This window comes from Stegostoma tigrinum, chromosome 24 (genome assembly GCF_030684315.1).
Source record: "Stegostoma tigrinum isolate sSteTig4 chromosome 24, sSteTig4.hap1, whole genome shotgun sequence".
Lineage (NCBI taxonomy): Eukaryota > Metazoa > Chordata > Chondrichthyes > Orectolobiformes > Stegostomatidae > Stegostoma > Stegostoma tigrinum.
Genome location: NC_081377.1, coordinates 3,012,682 through 3,025,884, shown reverse-complemented (window position 1 = coordinate 3,025,884; position 13,203 = coordinate 3,012,682). Strand labels below are relative to the sequence as shown.

Sequence of the window (13,203 nt, the reverse complement as noted above, 5' to 3'; positions counted from 1 at the left end):
CAGAGAATTTGTGTAACGTGATGTCCGTGGGTTAAAAGCTCATCTAAAAGCGAGCACCCCAGACAGTACAGCACTCCCTCAATGTTATCATTCTCCATTAAACGCTCAAATCTCTGGAATGAGACTCAGTGCTGCTTCAGCAAGGTAAGATTATAATGAAGTCAGACTCCAGGGTAATTCTCTCAAAGGCATTTTGTTTACTCCTTTCTGTGGATTATGAAGTTTATTAATGTGTAAATTAAGCCTGGTCTGATTCTCCACTGCATGCTCAGTACCTCAAAACATGGTGGGAGCCAAGATCATTTTATAAATAGCATTGGTGGCAAAGGTAATGGAAGCAAATGGAAACCATCTGTTGCAAAAAGCAGTTTATTAGAAGTTTGGACATGAGGAAATAACTAATAGAGTTGTTAATTGGAGAAATCCACAGGAATATTCAGGGGTCATAGCACGGGAACCACTTGTGGCACTAATTCTAGTTGTGCATGTTAATCATATTCTTGGGAAGCAGCAGACACCATTGAGTGCTCACCTCTGGTGGTGCTGATTAGTTGCCTTTAAAACTGATAGCTGTGATTTGGCCGATGAGGTAACAAGGTATTAAAGGGAAGGTCATCCTGGGTTGATGCCTGTGTGAATGATGTGTGGGACTGGGCCCAATTGACAAATTGGCCAATTCTGTTGAAATGTAAAGACAAGAATGCCTCTTATTTTCAAGTGTGTTTCACAATTCCAGAATGTCTCAAAGTACTTTATCACAATAGTGATTGTAACAAGGTCAGCCAAGTGGACTTCATTGAATGAATTCCCTGATTGAAGCTGTTATTCTGGTCCAATCAGGGAGCCCCGACTGACATATAAGAACAGGAATATCTGACAGCTGGCTCTGAGGGAACTGGATCAACGTCAAAGATTGCCCACTTGTAAATAAAGGGTGATTTGATGATAAGATACTGGCCTCTGTGGAGTTATTTCAATAACCAATGAGGCATTTCTGAAGTGTGATGGGTATGTTATAGACAAACAATATGTCTCACGCCAATATTCACTGTGACCACACAATCAAGGAAAATCCTTCCTGAAGAGAACACTGGAGTTATGTGGAATCCAGCTTCAGAAATGGTAGCAAAGTGTGAAGCTGGATGAACACAGCAGGCCAAGCATAATTCACACTTGCTTCATAAGCTGTTCCACTTTGCTGCAGAGTCAAATTTCTGGGTAGGTCAAAGTCCAGACAAGCATTGCAAATGTGCAACCAGCCAGCACTTTGAGGGACGGTAAGGGAACCACTTCCTCAATTTTTACATCAATCAAAGTGGCAGTTAGCAGCAGTCAGGTGGGAAATCAGGATTTAAGGTCATCTCCACCTCCATTTTCAGTTCCCAACACAGACATATCCAGAACCAGAATGGCAAAATCTAGCCTGGTGTCCCTATGGGGGGGATCAAAACTGGGCATGATGATTGTCATAACTAAAGAATCAATGAAAATGCTCATAATCCTGATTAAACAAAATGAAAAATCTGCATTTGCTGTAAATCAGAGACAAAAATAGAATTTCCTGGAAAAGCTCAGCAAGCCCGGCAGCATCTGTGGAGAGAAATCAGACTTAACGTTTCAGGTTGATGACCCTTCCTCAGAACCAGAAGGGGCCACTCAGTCCGAAACATCAACTCTGATTTCTCTCTATTGACGCTGCCAGACCAGCTTGAGCATTTCCAGGAAATTCCATTTTTGACTCTTAATCCCAATAATGGTTGTAATGTGGGTCTCATGACTACAAGTGTTATTTGAGATGAAAATCATCAAAGTATTTTAGAAGAATGTGGGCAAAATACACAATGATGAAAATAGTAGAATCTTGTGCTGACAGGATTAGGTGATGAAGGGTAAGAGGATGGTGTGGAGAGTATGGTATAGTATGGCAGAATGGGATTTTATGCTGTAATGCCATATAATTCTACTTAAATTGACTGACCTCAGCCTAATATAGGTACAGCACACCCAGGAGAAACAGGTCCTTCTGTGCCAGTACTGGCATCAGTTTTGCCTCTGGTCTAATTTGACAATCGTGTTCTGCAAAACCAGGAATGCAGTCCATCTTAAAATCAAATCCAAACATGTCAAATTGTGATGAAGGGTCTAGGCCCGAAACGTCAGCTTTTGTGCTCCTGAGATGCTGCTTGGCCTGCTGTGTTCATCCAGCCTCACATTTTATTATGTCAAATTGTGACATCAGTTGAATAAATGCACGTAAAAAATCTGCCTGAAATCAACTGTATTTTGATAAGGAGCCTATCCTAGTTCACGAACATCCATCTCAAAAAGAAACTGATCAGAGATAATGGGAACTGCAGGTTCTGGAGAATCCAAGATAACAAAGTGTGGAGCTGGATGAACACAGCAGGCCAAGCAGCATCAGAGGAGCAGGAAAGCTGACGTTTCGGGCCTAGACCCTTCATCATGTCAGCTTTCCTGCTCCACTGATGCTGCTTGGCCTGCTGTGTTCGTCCAGCTCTACACCTTGTTATCTCGGATTCTCCAGCACCTGCAGTCCCTACTGTCTCTGGTCAGGTTCTGAACTTTGGGGAGAGCCTGAAGTGTAGTCAGGCAGCTTTTGACAACTAATTTTAAAAGCTTTGCCAATTTCGAATAGCATTATGTGGTTGCTAATGATAAGTTAAATGTTTCCACTATGATAGTTAATCATTGCATTCTGTCCTCAAAAAGTAAACAAAAACTATTGCATTGTGCAGAACTGGATAAGTGTTCATACGTGTTAGAATACTTTTATTTCCAGAAGATAAAATGCTGTTATGATTTCAAAATATTTAGAATCTGATTTTATTGGGTCATCTGGACAGTGTACTTTGAAGTTACAATGACTTAAAGTCGAGATATCAATTAAGCCTCAGAAATAAATTTAAAAGATGCTTGTCTTCTTTGATTGAAATTCCATCTGCTAAGTGTTGCGACCATCACTGTTTCCACTTATATTTCTCATTTTGACATGGAACTGTGAGCTCTAGTTGAGAGTCAAACTTTGAACAACAGCTTGTTTCTGAAGAAAAAAGAACAAACTGATATGAGCACTTGGGAGCTGGTTTGGAGAGATAATTGCAGGCTGGTTATTGTTGTGAGAACACTACAGATGTTTTGGCACAAGGATGCTCAAAGATTTGGTTGGACGTTGCATTGGTAAATCAAAGAGAGGCTGATGCTGTCCAGTCAACAACAGGGAATGTTGGAAAAAAACGATTGAACTGTCTTTTGTGTGTGTTTTTTTAAGTAGAAGGCTATGTGCTTGGGTGCTGCTGGATGAAAAAGATCTGTCGGAGTTTTGTTCTCTTCAGTTTTATATTCAGTTTTAAAAAATATTGAATGTTCTGAGAAAAAAATCCCCGTTCATGTGAAATGTGCAAACATCCCTCAAGCTGCTGGAGACTATGACTGGTGGCTTTGAAATACAAACAAGGTATAAAGCAAGATAACAAAGTGTGGGGCTGGATGAACACAGCAGGCCAAGCTGCATCTTAGGAGCACAAAAGCTGACGTTTCAGGCCAAGACTTTTCATCAGAAAAAGCTTCTGTGCTCCTAAGATGCTGCTTGGCCTGCTGTGTTCATCCAGCCTCACACTTTGTCATCTTGGATTCTCCACCATCTGCAGTTCCCACTATCTCTCATCACAGCTATAAAGCAATATGCCTGTAATACAATGCATCATTCAAAGATTCAGTTAAGAACTGGCACACACGGTGAAACAGTTGTCGAACTGACAAATTAGAACTCTTTTATATTTGTAATTTATTCCTTAATTGTGTCTGTCTGTCTGTGTAGGAGAGTGGGGATTATGATGAAAGGAATTTGGATTTAAATCATATAGCTTAGCTACCTTGTTGTTTAGCTTTGCTCAGCTAAAGCTACAGTATTAATAATAAATTGTTAATTTCTGTTTCAAACTTGGTGTCTGATATTTGTTATCCTTAAAGTCTGGGTAGGAACAGTTGGATCATTTTGAAGGTTATTGAATATTTTAATTTCGCTATGTTGCAAATCCAGAGTTAGCGAGAACAAAAACAGAAGTTGCTGGAAAAGCTCAGCAGGTCTGACAGCATCTGTGAAGAAAAAATCAGAGTTAATGTTTCGGGTCCGGTGACAATTCCTCAGAGCTGATGGTAGCTTGGCTTATATGCAGAAAATAGGGAGTAGGACGGGGTAGGGAGTAAATGATAGGATAAAGGATTGATCCCAAAGAGAGAGAACAGCCATTGGACAGACGAAGGAGTTACTAACAATCAGGCTGGGAGGGTGAACAGCCATTAATGGGGACTGTTTGTGACGAACAACAGGGGGTGTGTAGTGGCAGGCTATGTGGTAACAAGGCCTGGTGTGTGGGGTGGGAGGGCAGGGACATAGGAGAGTTTAGGCCCTAAAATTATTGAGCCCGGAGGGCTGCAGTGTTCCCAAGAGGAAAATGAGCTGTTCTTCCAGCTTGCACTGAGCTTCACTGGAACACTGCAGCGAGCCAGAGGCAGAGATCTTGGCCAGAGAACAGGATGGTGTGTTAAAGTGGCAGGCAACAGGTAGTTCAAGGTCTTTTTTGCAAGCAGAATGAAGATGTTCTGCAAAGCGGTCGCCAAGTCTATGCTTCGTTTCCCCAATATAGAGGAGACTACATTGTGAGCAGCGAATGCAGTAAACTGGATTCTAGGTGAAGTGTTGCTTCACCTGGAAGGTATGTTTGGGCCTTTGGATACTGGGGAGGGAGGAGGGCGCAGGTGTTGCACGTTCGCTGGTTACAGGAGAAGGTGCCGCAGGGCTTTGGAGGGGGTGTTGGGGTGAAGGAAGTGTGGACCAGGGTGTCCCGGAGGGAACTGTCCCTGCGGGAGGCAGACAAAGGTGGGGAGGGGAATATGTGTGTGGTGGTGGCATCTAGCTTGAGGTGGCAGAAATAGTGTCTGATGATCTTTTGAATATGGATGCTGGTTGGATGGTAGGTAAGGAGAACGGGGAACCCTATCGCTGTTGCAGGAGGGAAGGGAAGGGGTGAGGGCAGAAGTGCGGGAGATGGGTCGGCCCCAGTTGAGGGCCCTGTCGACATCAGAGCTGGGGAATCCTCGAGGATGGAGGTAGATATTTTGGAGTCTCCCTTGTCGAAATTGGCCGCATCTGAAATATACGATGGAGATGGAGAAACTGAGAGGATGAGATGGAGTCTTTACAGGAAGTGGAATGTGAGGATGTATAGTCCAGGTAGCTGTGGGAGTCAGTGGGGTTGTAATGGATACTAGTAGCCAGTCTATACCCAGAAATGGAAACAGAAATGTCGAGGAAGAGAAGGGAGGAGTCAGAGATAGACCAGGTGAAAGTGAGGGCAGGGTGGAAATTGGAGGCAAAGTTGATGAAGTTTTCCAATTCTGGGTGAGAGAGGGAATCAGCATCAATGATATCATCAATGTATTGGAGAAAGGTCCGGAATAGGTCTAGAACAAGGAATGTTCCACGTACCCCACGAAGAGACAGGCATAACTAGCGCCCATGCGGGTACCCATGGCAACCCATCTTACCTGAAGAAAATGAGAAGAGTTAAAAGAGAAGTTGTTGAGGGTGAGGACGAGGTCGGCCAAGCGGAGGAGGGTGGTGGTGGATGGGGATGGTTCAGGTCTTTTCTCCAGGAAGAAGCGGAGAGCCCTAAGACCCTCCTGGTGGGGAATGGACATGTAAATCTACATCTAATTTTCAGTACGCAGAAATAGGCGTTGTAATTTTAGGGCGGCACGGTGGCTCAGTGGTTAGCACTGCAGCCTCACAGCTCCAGGGACCTGAGTTCGATTCCAGCCTCGGGCGACTGTCTGTGTGGAGTTTGCACATTCTCCCTGTGTCTGTGTGGGTTTCCTCCGGGTGCTCCGGTTTCCTCCCACAGTCCAAAGATGTGCAGGCTAGGTGGATTGGCTATGCTAAATTGCCCGTAGTGTTCAGTGGTGTGTGGGTTATAGGGAAATGGGTCCGGGTGGGATGCTTCAAGGGGTGGTGTGGACTTGTTGGGCCAAAGGGCCTGTTTCCACACTGTAGGGAATATAATCTAAAGGGATTGCACATCCATGGTAAAGAGGAGACAGCTGGAACTGGCAAACTGAAACTTTCAAAACTGGTGTAAAGCGTCAGAGGAATCATGGATGTATGTGGGCGGGGATTGGACCGGGCGGGAGAACACTGAGTCAAGGTAGGCAGAGATGAGCTCTGTGGGGCAGGAGCAGGCTGAATCAATGGATCTGCCTGGAAAGTCCTGTTGGTGGATTTTTGGAAGGAGTAGAAGTGAGCTATGCAGGGCTGGGTGACTATCAGCTTGGAGGCAGTGGGGAGAAGGTCACCAGACAAAATGAGATCAGTTACCGTCGTAAATATAATGGCCTGATGCATCATGCTTGGGTCATGGTCAAAGGGAAGATAGGAGGAGATATCTGTGAGCCAGCGCTCAAACTCTGCAAGATAGAGGACAGCCCACAAGACTACAACAGCACCACCCTTATTGCCAGGCTTAATAACAAATTCAGGGGTAGACCTAAGCTCTACCCAACTGTTTACTCCATACCCCATCCCAGTCTCCATCTGCTGCATATAAACTGACATTTCCCAGCTACTACCAGTTCTGAGGAAGAGACACCAGACCTGAAATGTTAACTCTGATTTTTTTTCTTCACGGATGCTGCCAGACCTGCTGAGCTTTTCCAGCAACTTTTGTTTTTGTTCCTAATTTACAACATCTGCAGTTCTTTCGGTTTTTATCCAGTATTAGTGAGGCTGACTTAGTTTGGTTTACTGACCCTGTGTTTTGACTTGGGTCTTTCATGAACAAAAAGAACAGATGGAAATCTGTCATGCAATTCCAGAGATTTCATTGCAGCAAGCTCTGTAGAATTTATTTATTGAGTTGTTCAATGGAATTCCACTGTGATTACCTGATGTTTTAGTGAAAGGAGATAGGCATTGTTACCTCCTGCCTCAAAATCCAACTGCCTTCAGTCCCACCTCAGACCTGCAACAAGAGGTGATGGCCCCAGTCGCCAGAGTGAAGAGATCATGTGGGTGTGTATTCAGTTGGACCTCAGGAAAGCACTGGTAGAAAATAGCCTAGTCTCGTACAGTGGCAGCTTGTCCTAAACCTGCATTCACAAGCCAATGATGAAATGGTGACATACTCTACATCCACCGCATTAAACCCTTTCAAAATCATGAAGATTTCTTTCAGGTTAGCACCTCGCCTATTCTCTTCCCCCCACAAAAACCCTATTTAATAATTCCTGATAGATATAACCTCCTAGTTCAGTTGCCAGCGTCATAACTCTTTTTTGTACCCTTTTCAAGAGGGTATCGGATGATTATTTAGATGAAAATAATATGTAAGGGCACAGGGAAAATTGATTTGTCGTAATCAGGCTAGTTTGAACGGCTAGTATGGTCACGATGGGCAAAATAGCTTCCTTCTGCACTGTAACACTTCTGTGATTCACTACATCCTTATCCTTTGTATAGTAGAAGTTAGAACCATTTCCAGGTCAAAAAGCATTCCACAAATTGAACACAGATTTTTTTGCATTTCATTTCTGTCCACTTTGAAATGATCCCCAGATCTCAGTCAGCTTTTCCCTGATGGTTTTAAGAACTTGCAGTGCTACTTTTGATGATCTATGTGTTGTGCTCACTTTGTTCCTCTAACTCAGATTATCCAAGGAGTGTGTGTCCTCCTTAGTCTTTCTACAGACATCAGGACTTCACTTTCATAAACATTGTAATTCATTTGCCAATTGCATGCTCATTCCGAAAGTTTGTTGATGTCTTCTTACGTTTTGACAGAACCCTTCTCAGCATCCCACCTCCCCACTTCCGTAGAATAGAATCCCTACAGTGTGGAAACAGGCCTTTCGGCCCATCAAGTCCACAGTAAGAATCCCACCCAGACCCATACTCCTATAACCCACCTGTTCTATACATTCCTGAACACTATGAGCAATTTAGCATGACAAATCCACCGAACCTGCACATCTTTGGACTGTGGGAGGAAACCGGAGAGCCTGGAGGAAACCCACAGACACAGGGAGAGTGTGCAAACTCCACACAGACAGTTGCCCGATGTTGGGATTGAATGCAGGTCCCTGGTACTGTGAGGCAGCAGTGCTAACCACTGAGCCACCGTGCATCTGCATTATGTTAGGCAGTTCCCTGTTGACCAAAGACAGATGGATCAGAGAATTTTGTATCTGGCAGGATGCTGGAACGTGTGTCGTTGCACAACACTTCATAAATCCATGCACAGAAATTGTTGAAAGTTTGTGCCGCAGAACAGAAATTTAACTTAACAGCCTCTTAAGTATTGACCTCTATCAGGAGGAGACTAGAATTGATGGGTTGAACATCTTGTTCCGGTTTAGACCCTATACAGCACACATCACTCAGTTCCAGATGTCACACTTCAGGGGTTGGGGGATTCTGACCTTGGAGGGGAGCAGCACACCTTCAGCAGAGTTATACTGCAGCTAAAATAATTCACTTACAAGGATAGATTATGTAAAATAGGTTTGTGTTTTTTGAGTACCAAAGGTGAAACAGTTCTAGAATTGAATAGTTTAAGATGATTAATTGATTTGATAAGATAGATAAAGAGAAATGATTTCCTGTGTTCAGGGAGGGATCCAGAACAAGGGGGAGGGATGTTAAAATCCGAGTTAGCCAGTTCAAGGGTGATGTACTTCTTCAAATGAAGACTCTGGAAACCTGTAACTTCCTCAAAGCAGAAATTTGGGCTTTTTGCAAGACAAAATACCTAAGGGTTGAGGAACCAAGATGTAATAACCACGAAACTGGAATGATAACCCACAGGCCATAGCAAATCCTACCATGAGAGCTGGAGAATGGACTAGTTCATCTGGAATAAGACAGGTAACATCCAAAAGGGAATTCCCTGGTTGTTTGAGTGGACATAGTGTGCAGGGTAATGGGGCTAAAGCAGGAAACTGGCACTAGGTAATGAGGCTCATTTGCAAAGCTGATGGGCTGCATGGCCTCCCTCCTTCAGCACTTTAACAGTTCTGTGATTCTAGTCTCCCTGCAATCACTGAATGTCAACTCTTCCCTTCGTATAGAATGCTTAAGCATGACAGCAAACTGCACCAGGCTTCCCTCAGGAGCTGAGACAGTGGGAAGGGTGTGGTGCAGAGGTGGGGACAGGGGTCAGGTACAGGGATAGGTAGAGAGATTGTCACAGGTTCGTACAATTTGAACCACTCAGCTTTCGGGTGGAGTTGATGGAATATTTTTCATACAGTGAACTATTCAGAAAAAGCAGAATGTGCACATCTCTGTAGTACCCTGTTATATCCCATAAAATGGAAACAGTCATGATAAAAGCTTTGATTTTAATGTTTAGCAGCAACAAAGTTTGGTCTTGGATTCGAATCCTAGATCCTCTCCCTCTTTCTCGCACACTCCATCATTTCCAAACTCTCTCTACCTCATTCTCTGTCTTTGCTCTTCCCTAATTCCTGCTCCGTTTACACCCAAACCCAAACCTGGCCTCACAATTCTCCTCATTTGATACCACATTTAGGAAAACCTGCCAACTGGAGGGGATACAGCAAACAGTAGAAGGTGCCAGATCACTTTATGTGCATCTGGCTGCAGAGATTGGCTGATCAGTGCTTCATTTCAAGTTTGTCTGGAAGTACTTTGCCTTCTCCCAAAAGGCTCATTATTAACAAAGAGAAGCTCTCCCTGTGGCAGAAGCCAAGAAATTTGCCAAGCTCTCTGCAAGTGGCTGTGGTTAACTGTAAACCAGACACAGAACCCTTCACATCGCAAAGGAAATATGAACTTAGCTGGGTACAGAGAATCTTCCATATCAGAATCCTTGGAATGTCAATCCTTTTTGGCTCACACCAGTAGGAAGTTTCTTTTTGAACCTTAAACCAAATAATTTACTTTTTATTGAATAGACACCAGATGACAGTGTGGTGGGATAGGGCAGACACAATTCCTTTTCTTCTCAGTCAGACTGAGTTAAAGGAGTTAGAGGCAAAAAAAAGCCTGCAGATGCTGGAATCCCAGTAGACAAACAGGAGGCTGGAAGAACACAGCAGGCCAGGCAGCATCTGGAGGACAGGATCATCAACGTTTCGGGTATTACCCTCCATCAAGATTGAAGGAGTTCAGGAAGTCATGGAGACACACTAATATTTTGGCTAAGTGAGCTGTCCTAAATCAGGCTGGGCTGGCATACTACATTTGGCTTCAGTGTCCTGGGTAAGACTTATTCCTGCCTTCCTTTACAGCTGTCTTCTTCAAACAATGTAATGAAACATAGATAACAAGGTGGAGAGCTGAATGAACACAGCAGGCCAAGCAGCAACAGAGGAGCAGGAAAGCTGATGTTTCGGGTCCAGACCCTTTTCTGAAGAAGGGTCTCGACTCAAAACGTCAGCTTTCCTGCTCCTCTGATGCTGCTTGGCCTGCTGTGTTCATCCAGATCCAGACCTGGTTATCTCAGATTCTCCACGTCGGCAGTTCCTACTATCAATGTAATGAAACACTTTGTTTCACTTCAATTTCAAGATGCAAGTAGCACGCAGAGGGCTGTTATTCTACCGTGTAGTACAGTAGACAGTCCAACCTCAGCCGTTGTGTTTATGTGTGTGCGAGCGAGAGAGTGAGAGATCAGCTCTGCCTAGAAGACCAAGCCCCATTAGCTCCTGAGCTCAACAATATGGAGTGACCTGTCACCTGTAGGTGCAGGGTGACAGGATAATGCTGGGGTCTGCAGAATTAATCTTACACAAACAAAAAATAAGGGATTAAAGAGCGTATGTTTGATTTATTTTTTTTTAATAGCTGCGTTATACCAGTATAAATTGTTGACAAAATCAAAAAGAGTGATTGGGTGGAGCCTTTGGAATCAGAGGCATAATAATGATGCATATCTAAAGTTGGTAATCATGTGATGCAGTTATGTGAAACTGTACCAGAATGCTCTCTTTGTTTGTGTCAATGTAAACTCATGTACATATCCATGGGAAAGGGTTTCTTCATGTGTAAGGCCTGGGGAGAATGTTTCCTTTGGCCCAAGGTCTACATTCATAACCTTGTTGAAGTTAAAGCTGTTGTTCCTAAGAATATAAAAATATCAAGGGAAGAATCCAGTGCCTAAACCATCTCTGTCCTTTGCCACAATCATAGGTGCCCCACCACCTCAACTCCATTATTTCTAGATTCACCAGCCACGAGAAATTCCATCTTGACATTTATCTTGTCAAACCCTCTCAGAATCCTCTATGTTTCAGTGTGATCACTCCTTATTTTTCTAAACTTCAGGAAGTACAGGCCCAATTTACTCAATCTCTATTCTTGAATAACACTCTTAATCCCGAAATCTAACTCGTCGGCCAAGCAATTTATAACCTTAGTTAACAGTACTGCAAACTGCAAACAATTACATCAATCCCCTTCCAACAAAGGTGACTATGCCATGTGCCTTCTTAAATGCTAGTTGTAGCTGCATGTGGAATTATCTGCCACAGAAACTAGCTGGGATCAAAGTATTGTACGTCTTCAAGGAGTTAGATATAGCTCTTAGGGCTAAAAGGTAGGGGGAGAAAGAGGAAACAGGGAACTGAGTTGGCAGAGAAATGAAACGGTAAGGAGAAATGGGTTAGGATAGAGGGCTATGAGGGGTAATGGAAAGTGATATGGAATGAGTGATGTGAATATTACTTGTTACTTGTCAGCACATTCCTCAAGTCTTGCTACATTCTGAATACTGCTGGACATCATGCAATTATCGGCGAACGTCCTCACTTCTGACCTTATGATGGATTGAAGGTCATTGATGAAGCACTGAGGGCACAACGCCCTGCACAAATGTCCTACATCTGAGATGATTAACCTCTAACAGCCATAACCATCTTCTTAGGTGCCATGTATGAGTCCAACCTGTGAAGTGGCTTCCTCCGTTTTTTATTGACTCCAGTGTTGCTAGGGCTCCCCGATGTCGCATTCAGTCAAATGCAGTTTTGACTTCAAGGGCTGTCACTTTCACCTCACCTCGGGAATTCAGCTCTTTTGACGCATTTGTGCTAAGGCCGTAATGAGGTCAGGAGTTGAGTGGTTCTGGCAGAGCCCAAACTGGTTGTCAGTGAGTAGATTATTCCTTTGGCAGTGCAGTTTAATAACACTGCTGCTGACCCCATTGATGATTGAGAGGAGAATGAGTTGATGGTTATTCCCAGAATGGATTTCTCCTGCATTTTGTGGGCAATTTTCCACATTGTCTGGTAAATGCCAGTAGTGTAACTGTACTGGAACGGCTTGGAGCAGCAAATTCTCTTGTTGTCCTGGTAACTGTGCATAATAATGTTCCCTATTTTCCCTTATGCCTTGTGCAGCATACCTGCTGGGTCACATGTTACTCCATGTTGTTGCCATTTCCATTGCAAAGCCTCTCTCTGGCAGTTCCTTGGCTGATATGGGTCGAGGAGCTGAAGGAAAGACAGTGATCCCGCTCAATGCCTTCCCTATTCTGAAATACAATGCCTACATTCTCCACTAGTGTCTGTATGGCTGCCCCACCCTTCAGAGGCTCTTGGAACATTTGATGAGAGTTGTTCAAAATCCTGATGGGTTTGGATAAAGTAAATTGGGAAAAATGGCTTGCACTGTCAGGAAGTTGGAGACAAGAGGAGACAATGGTTTCAGATTATTAGCAAAAAGTGGAGAGAGGAAAACCTTTCCAACAGTGAGTTATTGTGATGTGAGATGACATGGATCTGGAAACAGATTCAAGAATAATATTCAAGACAAAATTGGAAAAATGCTGGAAGAGGACAATTGGGAATGGGAAGAGAGTGCAGTGGGACTGGCACGGGGACAATGGTCTGCATTGGCCTTATTCTGTCATTTGATTCAGTGCTCCCCATAACCTATCTTTCTCTCCAAACTACCACATTTTCAGGTGATGGTTAAACGTTGTTGACAGATACTGGTGCAGAATGCGGACTATTTGGATCACCATCTTGTGGGTGTTCACCAGTGTTCAGACAGTGCCCGGAGGTGCAGCGAGAAAACACAGAGGTAAGACCATGGGACTGGATGCCTTACTGTTGCCTAAGAAGGTTCAGTGACTACAGAGCAGGAGTCAGGATCAGAGGTCAGTGTTT

The 13,203-nt window shown here is 43.8% G+C and overlaps 1 protein-coding gene across 3 annotated transcripts in view; it reads left to right on the top strand.

Annotated features, from left to right (window-relative positions):
• The window catches only part of col16a1 (collagen, type XVI, alpha 1), a 321,764-nt gene that overhangs the window by 45,962 nt on the left and 262,599 nt on the right, over positions 1-13,203 (top strand). For all 3 annotated transcript variants that reach the window (XM_059654248.1, XM_048557999.2, XM_048557998.2), the window contains exon 2: positions 12,999-13,117. In XM_059654248.1, the coding sequence (XP_059510231.1) occupies positions 13,036-13,117 (82 nt within the window). In that variant the 5' untranslated portion in view covers positions 12,999-13,035. The remainder of the gene's footprint in view (positions 1-12,998; positions 13,118-13,203) is intronic.